This window comes from Prinia subflava, chromosome 16 (genome assembly GCF_021018805.1).
Source record: "Prinia subflava isolate CZ2003 ecotype Zambia chromosome 16, Cam_Psub_1.2, whole genome shotgun sequence".
NCBI classification, from domain to species: Eukaryota; Metazoa; Chordata; class Aves; order Passeriformes; family Cisticolidae; genus Prinia; species Prinia subflava.
The window spans coordinates 2249816-2268372 of record NC_086262.1 but is presented as its reverse complement, the minus strand read 5'-3'; the positions used below and the strand labels follow the sequence as shown (position 1 = coordinate 2268372).

At 56.0% G+C, this 18557-nt stretch overlaps 1 protein-coding gene across 1 annotated transcript; it reads left to right on the top strand.

Annotated features, from left to right (window-relative positions):
* The first annotated feature begins 734 nt into the window (after window positions 1–734).
* Window positions 735–18557, top strand: LOC134559266 (protocadherin-16-like). The gene is given in 6 exon segments (XM_063413872.1): window positions 735–3513; window positions 10367–13217; window positions 14858–14948; window positions 14951–15031; window positions 15033–17618; window positions 18540–18557. Coding segments are annotated over 6 exon segments (8058 nt in total). The 5' UTR covers window positions 735–1082.

The following is an 18557-nucleotide window of genomic DNA, read 5'->3' as shown; positions in this document are numbered from 1 at the left end:
AAAGGGATCAGATATCAGTCCAAGCCAGACGACGGTTTAGGCACTTCAATCAATCCAATTTCGACATTGATTACTGGTCAGCACAGTTTCGAGAGGGCAGCTGTACATTTGTTCTTCATTTGTTTCTATAATTCTTTTCTTGAAAACATAGCTTACCAGCGTCAATAAGAAACACAGAGATGAATAATTTACCGACGAACTTCAATGGTTTTCACATTGAGTCCAGAAAAAGAGGAAATCTGGAATGACTTGACTTAAAGTAAATCTTAGGTAAATCTTAGTATAGGTTTATCTTAGGAAGGGGTACCAAGTATTTGAAGTCCTGAGAATATCCGCTGAGAGTTATAGCTGCATCTTTATTTATATTTGTAATTCAATCCGTTAACAATTAGGTCGTTAACTTCATGAATCGCGCAATAGCTCTTATCCTGCTTGAGTTAATGAACCTGATAGCTCTGTTTAATCGGGATGCGGTATCTTTCTGTTCTCTCTCTGAGAGCCTGTTTTTGAAAATGCCACTGAACAAAAGGGATAAGAGTAACAATAAGCTACAGAGTGAAATACGAATAATCTGAGGTTTTTTACATATAATGAAATTAGTAAGAGATTGGTTTCCCGTCGAGTAAAAGAACCACGCCCACGGAATGTCTCTGCCTTCCTGCCGATCGTCATGGCCTGGAGGATCAAAGCAGAGATCGGCTGGAGAAATGGGGAGGCAGGAGAAGGGCGCTGGACGAAAAGCGGCGTCTCCGTGGCGCCTGTCCCCTGTGTGTGGCAGGGCCGGGCGGGCAGCGCCGGGCAGCGCTCGGTGCCTGCAGTGCCGGGAGGAGGCTGCGGGCGCCGCTGTTGACCGAGAGGAGCGAGAGGGAGAGCGGAGCGCTGCCGGCAGCCCCGCCCGCTGCGGATCGGCTCGCTCGGCTGCTCGCTCTGTGTGCGACCGTGCGGGCCGCGATCGTGCCCGCGGTGCCGGTGTATTCTGCAGCCAGGGAGCGGCAGCAGCGCAGGGTGCAGAAGCTGAGAGCATTGAGCGGCAGCGGGAGTTGGATCGGCGCTGTTGCGGTGCCGGCGGTGGCGCGGCGGAGATGAGCGCGGCGGGGAGGCGCTGGGGCCGGCGGCAGCGAGCTCTGCTCTGGGCCGTGCTGCTGGCGGCGTGGGAGGCGGCGTGGGGGCAGCTGCGCTACTCGGTGCCCGAGGAGATGCCCAAGGGCTCGTTCGTGGGCGATGTGGCCAAGGACCTGGGGCTGCAGCTGCCGGCGCTAAGCGATCGCGGTGCCCGCCTTGTCTCGGAAGGTAGGACGCAGTATTTCTCTCTGCACGGGAAGACGGGACATTTAGTGACGGCGGAGAGGCTCAACAGAGAGCAGCTGTGCCGGTTGGTGGAGAAATGCGTGCTGAGCTCTGAACTGATAGTGGACGGACAGATGCAGGTGTACGGAATTGAAGTAGAAATCACAGACATTAACGACAACGCGCCGAGCTTCCGAGAGGCAGAAACAGAACTGAGAATGAGCGAGATGACAGCCCCGGGATCACGGTTTCCACTTCCTAGGGCTCACGACCCGGACTCGGGCCGGAATTCCCTGCAGAGCTACGAGCTGAGCGGTGACGAGCACTTCTCGCTGGCCGTGCAGGCGGGCCCCGGCGGCGATCAGCGTCCCGAGCTGGTGCTGGCCAAGGCGCTGGACCGCGAGGAGGCGGCGTTTCACGAGCTGGTGCTGAGGGCGAGCGACGGCGGCGATCCGGCACGGACGGGCACGGCTCGGATCCGCGTGACGGTGCTGGACGCGAACGACAACGCGCCCGTGTTCAGCCAGGCGGAGTACACGGTGCGTGTGCCCGAGGACGTGCCCGTGGGCTCCGTCCTCGTCACCGTCACGGCTACGGACGCAGATGAGGGTCTTTACGGGCAGGTGACATACTCTGTGAAGAAAACGACCGACATGGCATCGGATATTTTCCATCTGGATACTGAAACGGGAGACATCAAGCTGTTGACGATCCTTGATTTCGAGGAAGGTGTTTCGTACGAATTGGAGGTGCAGGCACATGACGGTGGAGCTCTTTTCGACACTGCAAAAGTCGCGATCACTGTGACAGATGTTAATGACAATGCGCCCGAACTGACAATATCATCACAGCTGAACGAGATCCCAGAGGATGCCCAGCCGGGAACTGTGGTGGCCCTGCTGCACGTGCAGGACCGGGACTCCGGGGCCAATGGCGAGGTTCGGTGCTCGCTCTACAAGGACGTCCCGTTCCAGCTAGAGAAGAGTTTCAAAGACTATTACCGTGTGGTGACATCGAGAGAGCTGGACCGCGAGCAGGTGTCGGAGTACAACGTGACGGTGCGGGCGGCCGACGGCGGGTCGCCGGCGCTGCAGAGCAGCGCGGTGCTGGCGCTGCGGGTGCTGGACGTGAACGACAACGCGCCCGTGTTCGAGCAGGAGCGCTACAGCGCTCGTCTGGCGGAGAACAACGCGGCGGGCGCGCTGGTGCTGACGGTGCGCGCCACGGACGCGGACTGGGGGCAGAACGCGCGCGTGCGGTACCGGCTGCGGGAGGGGCGGGTGCGGGGCGCGCCGCTGTCGTCGTACGTGTCGGTGCAGGCGGAGACGGGCGCGCTGTACGCGCTGCGCTCCTTGGACTACGAGCAGGTGCGCGAGCTGCAGCTGTGGGTGCGTGCGGAGGACGGCGGCGCGCCGGCGCTGAGCAGCAACGTGTCGGTGCGGCTGCTGATCGTGGACGAGAACGACAACGCGCCGCAGGTGCTGTACCCGGCTTCGGCGGCGGCGGCGGCGGCGGCGGGCTCGGGCGCTGCGTGGTCGGGCGTGGAGCTGGCGCCGCGCTGGGCGGAGGCCGGCGCGCTGGTGGCCAAGGTGGTGGCGGTGGACGCGGACGCGGGGCAGAACGCGTGGCTGTCGTACGAGCTGGCCAAGGCGACGGAGCCGGGGCTGTTCCGCGTGGGGCTGCACAGCGGCGAGGTGCGCACGGCGCGCTCGCCGCTGGCCCGCGACGCGGCGCGCCACAGCCTGGTGGTGGTGGTGAAGGACCACGGGCGGCCGGCGCTGTCGGCCACGGCCACGCTGAGCGTGGTGCTGGCCGAGAGCGTGGCCGAGCTGCTGGCCGAGCTGGGCAGCGCGGCCGAGGCGGCGGCGCCGGGCGAGGCGGCCGGCAGCCTGACGCGCTGGCTGGTGCTGGCCGTGGCCGCCGTGTCGTGCCTCTTCGTCGCCTTCCTGCTGCTGCTGCTGGCGCTGCGCCTGCGCCGCTGGCGCCGCCAGCAGCTGCTGCCGCCCGCCAGCGGCGCCTTGCGCGGCGTGCCCGTGTCGCACTTCGTGGGCATCGACGGCGTGCGCGCCTTCCTGCAGTCCTACTCGCACGACGTGTCGCTCACGGCCGACTCGCGCAAGAGCCAGCTGCGCTTGTCGGGCGCCAGCTGCTGCGACACCCTCCCGGCCCGGCCGCTGCCCGACGAGCCCGCGCCGCTGCTCGGGGAGGAGGATGTGGCCGCCGCCCTCCCCGCTGATCCCTCCGCTCCCTCGGTGAGTTTCTCTGCCCACATTTTCTCCGCGACGATTTCTCGTGATGCTCCCCTTTCCCTGCCGTGTTCCCTGGCTTGCATAGGACACTTAGCTGAAAAGCGAGGTCGACTTTTCTTTGGTGACATTCTGAGTGCTGGTGCCCGATGCTGTCATGGTGTGAACATGGGCTCCTCAGCCTTCCAGGTAGTGAAGAATGAAGCCGTGAGAAGGCTGCTGCTGGCAGGCTGTTCGTTGGGTCAGAGTTTTGAGTATTTATCAGGTTCCATGTATTTTTCCTCTATTTCACCTGTGCCATGTAGAATCTGTTTTCCGATTGATATTACATCTTCCAAATGGGTATACTGCATTACTAAGAAATACAACTTTTTAGGAGGTTCATGTGTCTTTCGCAGCAGCACATGTGCTTGAATGTGTTGAATGTGTCTTGAACAAAATGCTGATGGCTTTGCATGGGACTCCTCTGCACGTGGATCTCAGCCTTTATCATTCTCCATGATACATAGTGGAGGTCAGAAGGGAATGGCTTTCTGCCATCCATGCTTTGATCTCTGTTCTCAACTTAGGATTCGGCCGGGCAACAAATGGTCGTTGATGATGTCTGTCTGTTCTGAAGATGAAGGATTCTCTTGATGTTGTGACTCTTGGAAAAGCCTGTGGGTGGCTCTATGTGGAGACAGAAATGCAGGAGGAAATGGCAAAAGTTCTTTGTTTTTTCTTGTTTTTTTAAGATAGAACTATGTCAAATGGAGCCAGAAGAGCCTTGGCTATGAAGTATTTAACATGGGATGGGAATTGCATGGGTGGGAAGGGAGAGATTCAAGGTGCAACAGGAGATCGAATGTGGGCATCATTCCCTCCACTCCCTCGGTGAGTTTCTCTGCCCACATTTTCTCCGCTGGGCTTTGTCCCGATGTTCCCCTTTCCCCGCCTGTTCCCTGGCTTGCATAGGAGACTTTGCTGAAAATCAAGGCAGAGTTTCCTTTGGTGACATTCTGAGTGCTGGTGCCCGTTGCTGTCTTAGAGTGGACGTGGGGTCGGTCCTCAGCCTTCCAGTTAGTGAAGAAGGTAGGGGGGAGAAGGCCGCTTCTGGCAGGCTCTTCGTTAGCTCAAAAACTGGATTATTTGTTCAGGTTCCAGTTAGTCTTCCCCTATGTCATCTGTGCTGTGTAGAATGTTTTCTGATTAGTATTAGATCTTCTGAATGGATATATCGTATTATTCAGAAATACAACTCTTTATCAGCGCATATGTCTTCCCAAGAACACATGTGCCTAAATAGATTGAATGTGTCTTGAACAAAATGCTGATGGCTTTGTGTGGAACTGCTCTGCAGTTTGTTCTTTATCATTTTCCAAGATACATAATGGAAGTCAGCAGGGAATGCCTTAATTCCATCCATGTTTTGATCTTTGTCCTTAGGTGAGGACTGGGTCAGGCAACAAGTTCTCCATGATGTCTGCCTGTTCTGAAGATGAGGGATCCTCTTGAAGGTGTGACTCTGAAAAGCCTGTGGGTATCTCTACGGGGAGGAGTAAATGCAGGAGGAAATGGGAAAACGGCTTTGGGTTTTTTTGTTTTTTTAAGATAGAACTACGTTAAATGGAGCTGGAAGAGCCTTGGCTATGAAATATTTAGCATGGGAAGGGAATTGCGTGGGTGGGAAGGGAGAGATTCAAGGTGCAGCAGGAGATCGAAGGTGGGCACAATTCCCCCTGTGCAGATATTCACTGACTCAGTGTCTCCCTAAAGACTGCTGGGCTTCTCCTTTCAGACCTCGGAAGTCTCTTGACAGAACTTCAGGGAGCAGGCAAATGCAGCTTCCATGGTACAGAGAAGTAGAGAGAGCTGTGTAAGATTGGTGGTGTGAAGAGAAGTGGTCTGGGGAGCTGGGCCTCCACTGTCAGGTGTTTTTAAGAGATGTGGGTGGAAGAAGAGCAGGGATGATGTGAAGGGTTGGAAATTGGAGTCGTGTGAGCTGTGCATGAATGTCTGCTGAAAGACTGCAGGGAATGATTTCCTCCATTCCCTGTCCAGTTCCTGTCTCTAGGATGAAGCAATGTGAGGTTTTTCTTCCCCAAGTCATTGTCTAGAAGATATGTATTCCATCTGCATGGAGAACCCTGGGAGGTTCTTATTAAGTATTTGCATGCCATCATAATTATATTACTTAAAATCCTAATGTTGTACCTATGAAAGATGCCATATGGGAAGAGCAAGCTGTGTGTTTGGAGCCTATAAACAAAGTTATTAATCATCTACTCTGAGTTCTATAACCTAGCAGAATTTTGTAATCTCTTCAATTGGTCAGGTGATAGTTTTTTGTCTCAGTTTTCTGATGACCTGGAGATGGTTCTTTCATGTTTGTAGCTGAAAAGAGAGATGTTTCTTTTAGTTATCTCTGTGAGAAATGCTTTTTTTTTTGTCCCATGGGTAGGGTGAGAAGTCAAATCTTATCCATGGTCAGGAGATACAATCTGAGAAACTTTCCTTTTGGTGGAGTCTCTAAATTCTGAAGATCTGTGATAACCCTGTGAGATGTGCAGGGTTAGGGGGAGTGTTGGGGGGGTGGTGTGTGAGGAGGCCCTGGTGGAGACATGGCCTGTGTTTTGTTGATGCCCAGGGCTATTGCTGGCCTTCTGAACATGAGTCAGGAGGAGTCTCCTGATTTTATCTTGTGTGGTTTGGACTGCAATGGCCTGGTTTGGGTTTGGTATTCTTGTGCATGCAGGGTGGCAGTGGCACATCTTGTGAGGGGTGCATGTGCTGAAGAACGGTGATGTTGCCTCTGAGCTGCTCCTTGGATGGCTGGGTCTGTGACAGAGCTGGTAACAATTTATGGCCTATCTAAGGTTTTACACTGGTTCCAATAATTGGGAGCAAAAGAGTAATCCAAACTGTGATGCTTATGATCTGAGAAGCTGTGCACACAACTTTTCTCCTACGGATGTCTGTATGCAAAATTTGCTTTCATGTCCTACTTGGACAGAGAAAAGTCTGTGTATCCAGAGACAGGGCTGGTGCTGTAGTTCACTGTGATGGAGTTCAAATGAATGAATGAACTGTGTCAAGTTCTTTTTGTCCTAGTAGATGAGCTGTGGTTCCAAGGTTTTTCTTTCTCTTACTGTCCAAGGAAATGACTGTCTGGGGTGAGCTCCTGTGTGAGGCCTCCTGTGCATTAGTTACAGTCGAATCTCTTGTGTTGTGTACACACTACAGGTAACGCAATCTGAAATGTGAGGCCATGATTGATACTGTTCTGGTGTTTTCCCATTCTTCTTTAGGTTGATTAAGTATTTTTGGATGATTTGATTTGTTTGGGTAGTTTGGTTTTTTGTTTGTTTGTTTTTTTTTCTTCTTGTCAAGGAGTACAGTTGATCCGCATTGTGCGTGGTGATCCTGCAAACTCCAAAACATGGAATTATCCTGTAGGGAGAGTATCTCTCCTCCATCCCTTGAACCTGTACATGGTATTATGGAATGATATAAACAGAGACTCATAGAATGGATTGTGTTGAAAAGGACCTTAAAGATCTTGTTGTACTGACTCTTCTGGGCAAGGACACTTTCCACCAGACCAGGTTGCTCAGAGTCCCATCCAGCCTGACCTTGAATTTTTCATTAAACAAATACAACATCATGAATATATGTTTGTCCAAGGTGTTTTCTTTGTAGCAAACATAAAAACCAAATTTTGCAATATGTTGATGGTGAAAGTAAGGCTGTGAATGCAGAGGAGGGTGAGAGCTCAGTTCTGTGCCTAGAAATGTGGTGAATCTGCGTGGTTTCTGCTCTAGAAATGGTTTGATTTCTTGCTTGCTGCCAATGCTCGTGACCTTTCTGTTCTGTTCTGATACAGGTTTCTCTGTCATGAAACACAATGACAGTGCTCAACATGAACATTTTCCACAGTGACCCTTCATGTAGACCCATAATTCTTGTGTAGAACAGCCAATGAATCCTGTGTAATACCTCCATTATCCATCTGTATCTCTATGCAACATTGTGATATTGAGTTTCTTCAGAGTTGTAATTACACTTTTATTCAGGCCTTTGTTTTCACTTTATCTTGCAGCTCAGTTTCACAACTCTGGTCAGTACATTTAAATTTGATACAGCGATTATTGTTTTTCAGCAAATCCTTACTTCAGCCACCTAGGAAAGAATTGTGTGTGGGGGAGATAGAAAGAAGAGGAAGCAGAAGGAATAAGAGAATCTGTTGTAATTTGTCAGAAGATTTAACTTGAAGAAGAGGCCCATGAGAAGCTGTTTAAAATGATGGTTTCATAACTGTGCAAGGTGAGCAGGCCATGCAGTAGACAAAGTTGCTGAGGAGAGGACTGATTCATCAAACGGAGCCCCCTATGCTGCTGTGCAGTGTGAGTGTTTAGGGCCACACTTACAGCTTGAGGCCTCAGTGACTGCTGGATGTTCTCAGGGATGAATTTTAAGGCCTGAAATCAAGGCCTAGATGACTTCAGTGTGAGGATCTTTGACACCTTGTTGTCTTCTAATACTTCCTTGCCTTATCTGATTTCTGGTTTGGGTTTTTGTTGTTTGTTTGTTGTTTTTTTCCATGTTGTTTTTCCTTGATTTTCTCTGTATGTGGGTATACTTACTACTATCAACAACCTATCTTTTTTAGCAATATCTGGTGTGTTCATATCTCTTGCTCTTGTTCCAGTGGGAGTGGAGGGCAGGAGATATGAGAGTGACTTTGTGTTCTGTTACTGCTGGGAACAACAGATGTAAATATGACTTTAGTAGATGGCACATCATTCATTCAAGATCACGAGATAAAGCTGGGGAGGAGATTCCCTCTAAGCCAATGGTTTGATGATCCATTCTCTGTTGGATGACTGCTAATCTTTCAGTATGGTTGTTTATCATTTGGGTGCTGTAGAATCCTTCAGTCCCTTATCATCATGGTGGTGAGCAGACAAATGTACCTCCCTTGTGGGTGTGGCTGCAGTGCATGATCATCTGATGAGAAATGTGAACAGTGAGGAGATGGCCACAAGCAGAACCTTGCAGCTGCATGGCGTAGAAGAAGAAGAAGCCAGGGGAGCTCTGTGTGTGAGGCCAGAGGAGAAGTCGGTCATTGCCTTGCTTGTGCTGTGTCATAGCTAACACAGCCTGTGCCTGCTGGAGTCCAGTGGGATTGGAGTTGCTTGTGCAGAGCCAGTGAGACCTACAAAATGTTCTTGCATGTGTTGACTTCTCTGTGTTTCTCCCTCTGCAGTGCTTGTTGTCATGAGCTCCAGCCCAGCGTGTCTGATCTGCTGTGGAAGGTGTCCTCTGTGCCAGCTGGGCCAGTGCAGGTGGAGTTCCCACACACAGCTGGGATGTTTCCAGGTGGAAAGAGGAAGGGTTTCCTAAGCACATGTGTGCTCCCCCAGGAACACTTTGTGTGTGGTGTAAAAATGCAGAAGCATCTGTGCTGCAGTGGTCAAAGTGCAGAGTGGCCACCCAGCCCTGCCAAGGTTTCCATGAACAGAGCAGGGGCCAGTGGGAGAATGTGTGCAGTGTCCCCCACGTCATGACCCAGAGGAACGTGCTGGGCAATCATCTGGAGGCTGTTAAATGGCTGAGGAACAGGCAGGAAAGTCATCCCCAAAGAGTTCTAGGAAGTGGCTCAATGTGCAGGTGGAAAGCAGTGACTGGTGCTGTCCCTCAGGGGTCCTTACTGGGACCAGAACTGTTTAGAACCTTCATGGACAATGGGATTGAGAGCAGCTGGAGAGAATTTGCAGCTGACACCACTTTGAGTTGATTCTTGAGAGGGCAGAGGTGCCAGTGAGGGATGGGCTGGAGAAGTGTCCCCGTGGATCCATCATGAAGCTGAACAGGGCAAAGAGCAAGGTCCTGCCTGACAGGTCGAGGGAGATTCTTTTCTCCCTCTAAACTGTTTTTCTGAGTGCGTAGGTTGCATACAGATCTTGTGGCAATATCCCAAATGGGCATGCCAAAGTTCCCAGAAGGATCATGGGAATGGTCTTTGGGTTTTAAGATCTCTGCTCTGCAGAAGGACTGAAGGAGTTTAGGTCTTCAGGAATGGAGAAATGATATATTTGTGTAGACTTTTCAAAATACTTTGCTTTATCAATTACAAATATGCTTATAGGAAATATGGACAGAGGTCTTTTAACTAGGACTGGTGGTATTAGGAGAGCAAACAAGTGTTGTTCACTAAAAGAAGAGAGGTTTTGATTAGGAGAGAGCTTCACAGTGTGGGTTGTGAGAAAATGAACATATTGCCCAGAGAGGTTTTGGATATGCCTCAAAAATTCAAATCTAGGAATAATTGTTCCTGCTCATGCCAGAGGTGTGGATTAAATGAGCTTTAAAGAAAAGTTTAAGTTGGAAACTGAAAGCATTGTTAAGTCTATAAAGGACACAGCAGTGCTTTGCACAATCCTTTGTGAGGAGCTCAGATATGGAGATGCAAATGAATAAACTTTCATGAGTCAGAAAAAAAAAAAGAGTTAATGTTATTCTGCTATCATGGCAGAAGGGTTGCTTACAGTGCTTTAGGTCGATCTATATCTCAGATTAATTCGTCCCAGGTTATGAAGAGACAATTCAAGAGATGTGAAAAAGTGCAAAAAAGGTCCTAATGGCTTCCCTATTTGTCATTTACTGCTGATGTAGATGTGCCGTGATTTTATTTAGAGCAGTTGAATTCCATTTTGTCATGCCCTGCTATGAGTGTTTACTTCTGATATTCACTGTGACTTGAAAGAATGCCCTAAAAGCACCAGAGAGCACATTTGAGATAGAAACGCCCTGGAGTTGAATGAAGCAAGAGCTTCTGCGCTTGCTGTGTGCAGCGGAGCGGAGACCCCGGTGCCGGTGCAGCCCCGGTCCCCGCGCCAAGCCGGGCCCCCGGAGCGCGGCCATCCGGCGGCTGCAGTGGCGTCGCGGCGCCTCCGGGTGCCGCTGTTGGCCGCCGCCGAGCGGCGCTGGAGCCGCGGCCGCCGCAGCGTCCTGCCCCCGCAGGCTGCTCGCTCGCCCGGCGCCGGCCACAGCGGCAGCGGCAGCGGCAGCGGCGAGAGGCGGCGCTTGTCGGGGAGCAGCGGCGTCCGAGGCGGCCCGAGCGGGCTGTGTGCGCTGCGGCGGGCGCTGCGCTGTGCGGCGAGAGCGGCTGCGAGGGAGGCGCGGCAGCGGCAGGAGGCAGGAGCGCGGCGAGCGCTGGCGGCAGAGAATGGCGGTGAGGCGGCGGCAGAGGCGCGGGCCGGGCGGCGGGCGAGCGCTGCTGGGCGCGGTGCTGCTGTGCGTGTGGTGGCGGGCGGCGGCCGAGCGGGTCCGCTACGCCATCCCCGAGGAGCTGGGCACAGGCTCGCTCGTGGGGCCGCTGGCGCGGGATCTGGGGCTCAGCGCGGACGAGCTGCCGGCGCGCAAGCTGCGGCTGAGCGAGGAGAAGCAATACTTCAGTGTGAATGAGGAGAACGGGAACCTGTACGTGAACGAGAGGCTGGACCGGGAGGAGATGTGTGGCGAGTCGCCGAGCTGCTCCGTCAGCTTCGAGGTGCTGGTGCACAACCCGCTGAACGTTTTCCATGTCGAGGTGTCCATCGAGGATGTGAACGACAACTCCCCGACCTTCAGCAAGGCTGTTCTGTACCTCGATATCGGTGAATGGATTCCTCCCGGGACTGGTTTTCCTCTGGAGCTGGCCCATGATGCAGACGTGGGCAGCAACTCGCTGCTGACTTATCAGCTGACCGACAACCCGTGCTTCTCCCTGGCCATGAAGGACAGTCCGGACGGAAGCAAGCTGGAATTAGTCCTGGAGAGAGCACTGGACCGTGAGAAGCAAAGCTCCTATGAGCTTGTGCTGACAGCAGTGGATGGAGGAGACCCCGTGAAGTCCGGGACTGTCCAGATTCGGGTGAACGTGACGGATTTAAACGATAACCGACCCGTGTTCGAGCAGGACCGGTACCGCGTGAGACTCCGTGAAGACGCGCCGCCGGGTTCGGCAGTCCTGAACCTGTCAGCCTCGGACGCCGACGCCGGTACCAACGCCCACATCACGTACAGCTTCGGGAAAATGCCGATCAAGGTGCGTCAGAAGTTCGTGGTCGATGCAGAGAGTGGGTCAATCACGCTGCAGGAGGCGCTGGACTTTGAGGAGACGAGCGCCTTTAGCCTGGCTGTGGAGGCGAAAGACGGAGGGGGTTTGGTGGCGCACTGCAAGGTGGAGGTGGAGGTGCTGGACGTGAATGACAACGCGCCCGAGATCACAATTCTGTCCCTCTCGAGTCCCGTGCCCGAGGACGCCTCGGTCGGCACCGTGGTGGCCGTGCTGAAAGTGCGGGACAGGGACTCCGGCGAGAACGGTCATGTGTCGTGCGAGCTGTCGGGGGAGGCGCCGCTGTCGATCGTGGCGTCGTCGGGCGGCTCGTACAAGGTGGTGACGGCGAGCGCGCTGGACCGCGAGCAGGCGGCCGAGCAGCGCGTGACGGTGGTGGCCCGGGACCGGGGCAGGCCGGCGCTGCGGAGCAGCAGGGAGCTGGTGCTGGAGGTGTCGGACGTGAACGACAACGCGCCGGTGTTCGAGGAGGCGGCGTACAGCGCGTACGTGGCGGAGAACAACGCGGCGGGCGCGCTGGTGGTGCGCGTGCAGGCGCGGGACGCGGACGCGGGCGCCAACGGGCGCGTGAGCTACTGGCTGGCGGGCGGCAGCGCGGGCGCGGCGGGCGCGGCGCCGCCGGTGTCGGTGGAGGCGCGGAGCGGCGCGCTGTACGCGCAGCGCTCCTTGGACTACGAGCAGTGCCGCGAGTTCTGGGTGGCGGTGCGGGCGCAGGACGGCGGCGCGCCGGCGCGCAGCTCCACGGCCACGGTGCGCGTGTTCGTGCTGGACCGCAACGACAACGCGCCGCGGGTGCTGTGGCCGGCGGCGGGCGCGGCGGCGGCGGCGGCGCCAGGAGAGGCTGCGGCGGGAGGGGCGGCGCCGCCTTTCGAGGTGGTTCCGCGTTCGGCCGAGGCCGGCTACGTGGTGGCCAAGGTGGTGGCGGTGGACGCGGACGCGGGGCGCAACGCGTGGCTGTCGTACGAGCTGGTGCAGGCGTCGGAGCCGGCGCTGTTCCGCGTGGGGCTGCACAGCGGCGAGGTGCGCACGGCGCGCGCCGTGTCCGAGCGGGACGCGGCCAAGCAGCGCGTGGTGGCCGTGGTGAAGGACCACGGGCAGCCGGCGCTGTCGGCCACGGCCACGCTGCACGTGGTGCTGGCCGAGAGCTTGCAGGAGGCGCTGCCGGAGCTGAGCGAGCGGGCGGCGGGCGGCGAGGCGGCGGCGGCCGAGCTGCAGTTCTACCTGGTGCTGGCGCTGGCGCTGCTGTCGGCGCTCTTGGTGCTGAGCGTGGCGCTCTTGGTGCTGGCGCGGCTGCGCCGGGCCGGGCCGCCCGCCGTGCTGCGCTGCCTGGGCGCGCAGCGCTTCTCGGTGGCCGGCGCCGCCTTCCCGGCCGACTTCTGCGAGGGCACCTTGCCCTACTCCTACAACCTGTGTGTGGCGGCGCCGGCCCGCGCCGTGCCCGAGGCGGCTTGGCCGCCGCCGCCGGTGCCCGTCCTGTCTGCGGAGGAGCTGCTGGGCGGGGATTCGTGCGAGAAGCCCGGCCTGAGCAGTGAGCTCGTCGTGGGAGAGCCGCCCGCCGATGCCGACGCCCCGCAGGTGTGTAAAGCGTCAGCTCTTTGTCTTTTTGGGGCTTTCCTGAATATTGGCTATTTTCTCCTGGGCTTTTTTGGCTGACGCCAATTTGAAATCTTTATCTGTGTCTCTGTGCTGCGGCGGAAATTTTGGATTTCTGTTTGGTAACGTATTCAGCTGAGATGACTTGACTGTAGCTCCCCTTTGAGGAAGTAGCAGTGCTTTTTCGTATTTCCCCGTTTCTTGTTTGTGTGAATTTCACTTTCCTGTGTCCCTGGTGGATTGAAGTGGTGAAGGGACCATCCCCCGTCCATGGCGAGCCGGAAGGACTTGGTTCGTCATGGGTCAGAAGTTCAGCTTCAGGGGAGAGTCTTGTTTTCGGTATTTGAGCTGTATAATATAGAACGTGTTTGCAATATTGAAAGCAGATCCGTGTTCTGCTGAACGAGAAGGGCTGATTCTGCATGACGGAGCCGGGGAAAAAGAGAAAAGCTATGACACCGGTGATTTTTCCTTCCTGATTGATTTGTTCCGAAAGTGTATGCTTGGAAAGGTGCATAGCTTAACACAAGCCCGTTCGTTAAAATTTGCTGTATCCCTATTAGGTTCAGAAAGGAAACGTGCGTGAAACGTTTCGGTTTTCATCCTCATGGATGGGAAAAAGTGGCAGTTGTCCTATTTGTCTTCCTTCTTGTGGCTGGCAGTTCCCTCAGTTTTGCTCTTCATGATCTTTATTTCATACAGTGGTGGGAATGTTCAATGATTTGTGTTTCAGAGCATTCTTTTTCTATTCTCTTCAGAGGGAGAGTTTCGGACATTTACTAGAACTCGGGTATATCGAGAACTGCAAATTTTTACAATTGTGTTTACTAAAATCGACATCTGAGATACCAAAGGGGTCACATATCAGGGAGATTGGCCAAGCGACGGTTTCGGCACTTGAGTCAATCCCATTTGCACAGTCATTAATGGTCAGCAGCGTTTCGAGAGGGCAGCTGTAAATTGTTGTTCTTTTTTTTCTCTCATTCCTTTTTTGAAAACACATCGTACCGATATCATTAAGAAATACTTAGATGAACAGTTTACTAACGAGCTTCAATTCTTTACACACTGATTTCAGAATAAAAGAAAACCTTAGGACGACTTACTTAAACGTATATCTGTATAAAGTAAGGAACTGCTAGATGTGTCTTAGGAAGGGATGTCAAAGATGTGAAGCCCTGAAACTTTCCTTCGAGTGTTGTAGATGCATCTTTATTTGTACTTGTAATTCAATCTTGTAGCAATTAGCTCTTTAACTTCATGAATCGTGCAATTACTATCGTCAAGCATGAGTTAACGAAGCTGATAGCTCTGTTTATTCGGGATGCGGTATCATCCAGTTTCTCCCTGACAGCCTGTTGCTGAAGATGCTTTTGAACAAAAGGGATAAGACTAACATAAAGCTACAGGGTTAAATACGGAAAATGTGTTTTATTTTACATAAAATAACACTAGTAAGTATTTCGTTTCCCGTGCGGTAAAAGAGCCACGCCCACGGAATGCCTCTGCCTTCCTGCCGATCGTGATGGCCTGGAGGATCAAAGCAGAGATGGGCTGGAGAAATGGGGAGGCAGGAGAAGGGCGCTGGACGAAAAGCGGCGTCTCCGTGGCGCCTGTCCCCTGTGTGTGGCAGGGCCGGGCGGGCAGCGCCGGGCAGCGCTCGGTGCCTGTAGTGCCGGGAGGAGGCTGCGGGCGCCGCTGTTGACCGAGAGGAGCGAGAGGGAGAGCGGAGCGCTGCCGGCAGCCCCGCCCGCTGCGGAGCGGCTCGCTCGGCTGCTCGCTCCGTGTCCGAGCGTGCGGGCCGCGATCGTGCCCGCGGTGCCGGTGCATTCTGCAGCCAGGGAGCGGCAGCAGCGCAGGGTGCAAAAGCTGAGAGCATTGAGCGGCAGCGGGAGTTGGATCGGCGGTGTTGCGGTGCCGGAGGTGGCGCGGCGGAGATGAGCGCGGCGGGGAGGCGCTGGGGCCGGCGGCAGCGAGCTCTGCTCTGGGCCGTGCTGCTGGCGGCGTGGGAGGCGGCGTGGGGGCAGCTGCGCTACTCGGTGCCCGAGGAGATGCCCAAGGGCTCGTTCGTGGGCGACGTGGCCAAGGACCTGGGGCTGCAGCTGCCGGCGCTAAGAGATCGCGGTGCCCGCCTTGTCTCGGAAGGTAGGACGCAGTATTTCTCTCTGCACGGGAAGACGGGACATTTAGTGACGGCGGAGAGGATCGACAGAGAGCAGCTGTGCCGGCTGGTGGAGAAATGCGTGCTGCGCTGTGAGCTGATAGTGGAGGGGGAAATGAAGTTCTATGAAATCGTAGTTGAAATCACGGACATTAACGACAATGCACCGAGCTTCCGAGAGGCAGAAAAAGAGCTGAGAGTGAGCGAGACGACAGCCCCGGGGTCGCGGTTTCCCCTGCCAGACGCTCATGATCCTGACTCAGGCCGGAATTCCCTGCAGAGCTACGAGCTGAGCGGTGACGAGCACTTCTCGCTGGCCGTGCAGGCGGGCCCCGGCGGCGATCAGCGTCCCGAGCTGGTGCTGGCCAAGACGCTGGACCGCGAGGAGGCGGCGTTTCACGAGCTGGTGCTGAGGGCGAGCGACGGCGGAGATCCGGCCCGGACGGGCACGGCTCGGATCCGCGTGACGGTGCTGGACGCGAACGACAACGCGCCCGTGTTCAGCCAGGCGGAGTACACGGTGCGTGTGCCCGAGGACGTGCCCGTGGGCTCCGTCCTCGTCACCGTCACGGCCACCGACGCCGACGAGGACTTGTACGGGCAAGTGAAATACTCGATTGAGAAAATTACAGAGATGGCATCGCAGATTTTCCAACTGCATGGGGAGACCGGAGCAATCACCTTGTCAAAGAGCCTGGACTTCGAGGACGGCAACTCCTACGAACTGGAGGTGCAGGCACATGATGGGGGAGGTCTTTTTGACACGACAAAAGTCGTGATCACTGTGACAGACGTCAACGACAACGTGCCAGAGATTTCGGTGCGGTCGGCACTGAGTGAGATCTCGGAAGACGCCCCAGCGGGAACTGTGGTGGCTCTGCTGCACGTAAGGGACAAGGACTCCGGGGCCAATGGCGATGTGCGCTGCTCGCTCGATGGGGACATCCCGTTCCGTCTGCAGAGCTCACACGGCAGCTACTACAGCGTGGTGACATCGAAAGAGCTGGACCGGGAGCAGGTGTCGGAGTACAACGTGACGGTGCGGGCGGCCGACGGCGGGTCGCCGGCGCTGCAGAGCAGCGCGGTGCTGGCGCTGCGGGTGCTGGACGTGAACGACAACGCGCCCGTGTTCGAGCAGGAGCGCTACAGCGCTCGTCTGGCGGAGAACAACGCGGCGGGCGCGCTGGTGCTGACGGTGCGCGCCACGGACGCGGACTGGGGGCAGAACGCGCGCGTGCGGTACCGGCTGCGGGAGGGGCGGGTGCGGGGCGCGCCGCTGTCGTCGTACGTGTCGGTGCAGGCGGAGACGGGCGCGCTGTACGCGCTGCGCTCCTTGGACTACGAGCAGGTGCGCGAGCTGCAGCTGTGGGTGCGTGCGGAGGACGGCGGCGCGCCGGCGCTGAGCAGCAACGTGTCGGTGCGGCTGCTGATCGTGGACGAGAACGACAACGCGCCGCAGGTGCTGTACCCGGCTTCGGCGGCGGCGGCGGCGGCGGCGGGCTCGGGCGCTGCGTGGTCGGGCGTGGAGCTGGCGCCGCGCTGGGCGGAGGCCGGCGCGCTGGTGGCCAAGGTGGTGGCGGTGGACGCGGACGCGGGGCAGAACGCGTGGCTGTCGTACGAGCTGGCCAAGGCGACGGAGCCGGGGCTGTTCCGCGTGGGGCTGCACAGCGGCGAGGTGCGCACGGCGCGCTCGCCGCTGGCCCGCGACGCGGCGCGCCACAGCCTGGTGGTGGTGGTGAAGGACCACGGGCGGCCGGCGCTGTCGGCCACGGCCACGCTGAGCGTGGTGCTGGCCGAGAGCGTGGCCGAGCTGCTGGCCGAGCTGGGCAGCGCGGCCGAGGCGGCGGCGCCGGGCGAGGCGGCCGGCAGCCTGACGCGCTGGCTGGTGCTGGCCGTGGCCGCCGTGTCGTGCCTCTTCGTCGCCTTCCTGCTGCTGCTGCTGGCGCTGCGCCTGCGCCGCTGGCGCCGCCGGCAGCTGCTGCCGCCCGCCAGCGGCGCCTTGCGCGGCGTGCCCGTGTCGCACTTCGTGGGCATCGACGGCGTGCGCGCCTTCCTGCAGTCCTACTCGCACGACGTGTCGCTCACGGCCGACTCGCGCAAGAGCCAGCTGCGCTTGTCGGGCGCCAGCTGCTGCGACACCCTCCCGGCCCGGCCGCTGCCCGACGAGCCCGCGCCGCTGCTCGGGGAGGAGGATGTGGCCACCGCCCTCCCCGATGATCCCTCCGCTCCCTCGGTGAGTTTCTGTGTCCACATTTTCTCCGTCGGGCTTTGTCCCGATGCTCCCCTTTTCCCGCCGTGTTCCCTGGCTTGCATAGGAGATTTTGCTGAAAAGCGAGGTCGAGTTTCCTTTGGTGACAGTCTGTGGGTTGGTGCCCGTTACTGACTTTGAGTGGACGTGGGGTCGGTCCTCAACCTTCCAGGTAGTGAAGAAAGAAGGGGGGAAGAAGGCTGCTGCTGGCAGGCTGTTCTTTGGGTCGAAGTTTGGGTATTTATCAGGTTCCAGATATTTCTCCCCTATGTCACCTGTGCAGTGTAGAATCCGTGTCCCTGTTAGTATTAGATCTTCTGAACGTCTGAATCACATTATTAAGAAATAGAACCTTTTACCAGGCTCATATGTCTATCCAAGAGCACATGAGATTTAATAGGTTGAATGTGTCTTGAACAAAATGCTGATGGCTTTGCGTGGAACTTCTCTGCACGTTGTTCTCAGTCTTAGTCATTCTCCACGGTACATAGTGGAGGTCAGCAGGAAAAGTCTTTGTGTTTTCCATGCTTTGATCTTTGTCCTCAACTGAAGATTGGGTCGGGCAAGAAGTTCTCCTTGATGATATATCTCTGCATGTTCTGAGGATGAAGGATCCTCTTGAAGTGGTGACTCTGTAAAGCCTATGGGTGGCTGCAGGTGGAAGAGGAAATGCAGGAGGAAATGGAAAAACTGCTTTGGGTTTTTTATTATTTTTTAAAGTAGAGCTCTGTGAAATGGAGCTGGAAGAGCCTTGGCTGTGAAATATTTAACATGAGAAGGGAATTGCATGGGTGGGAAAGGAGAGATTCAAGGTGCAGCAGGAGATCGAAGGTGGGCACAGTTCCCCCTGTGCAGATATTCACTGACTCAGTGCCTCCCTAAAGACTGCTGGGCTTTTCCTTTCAGACCTCTGAAGTCTCTTGA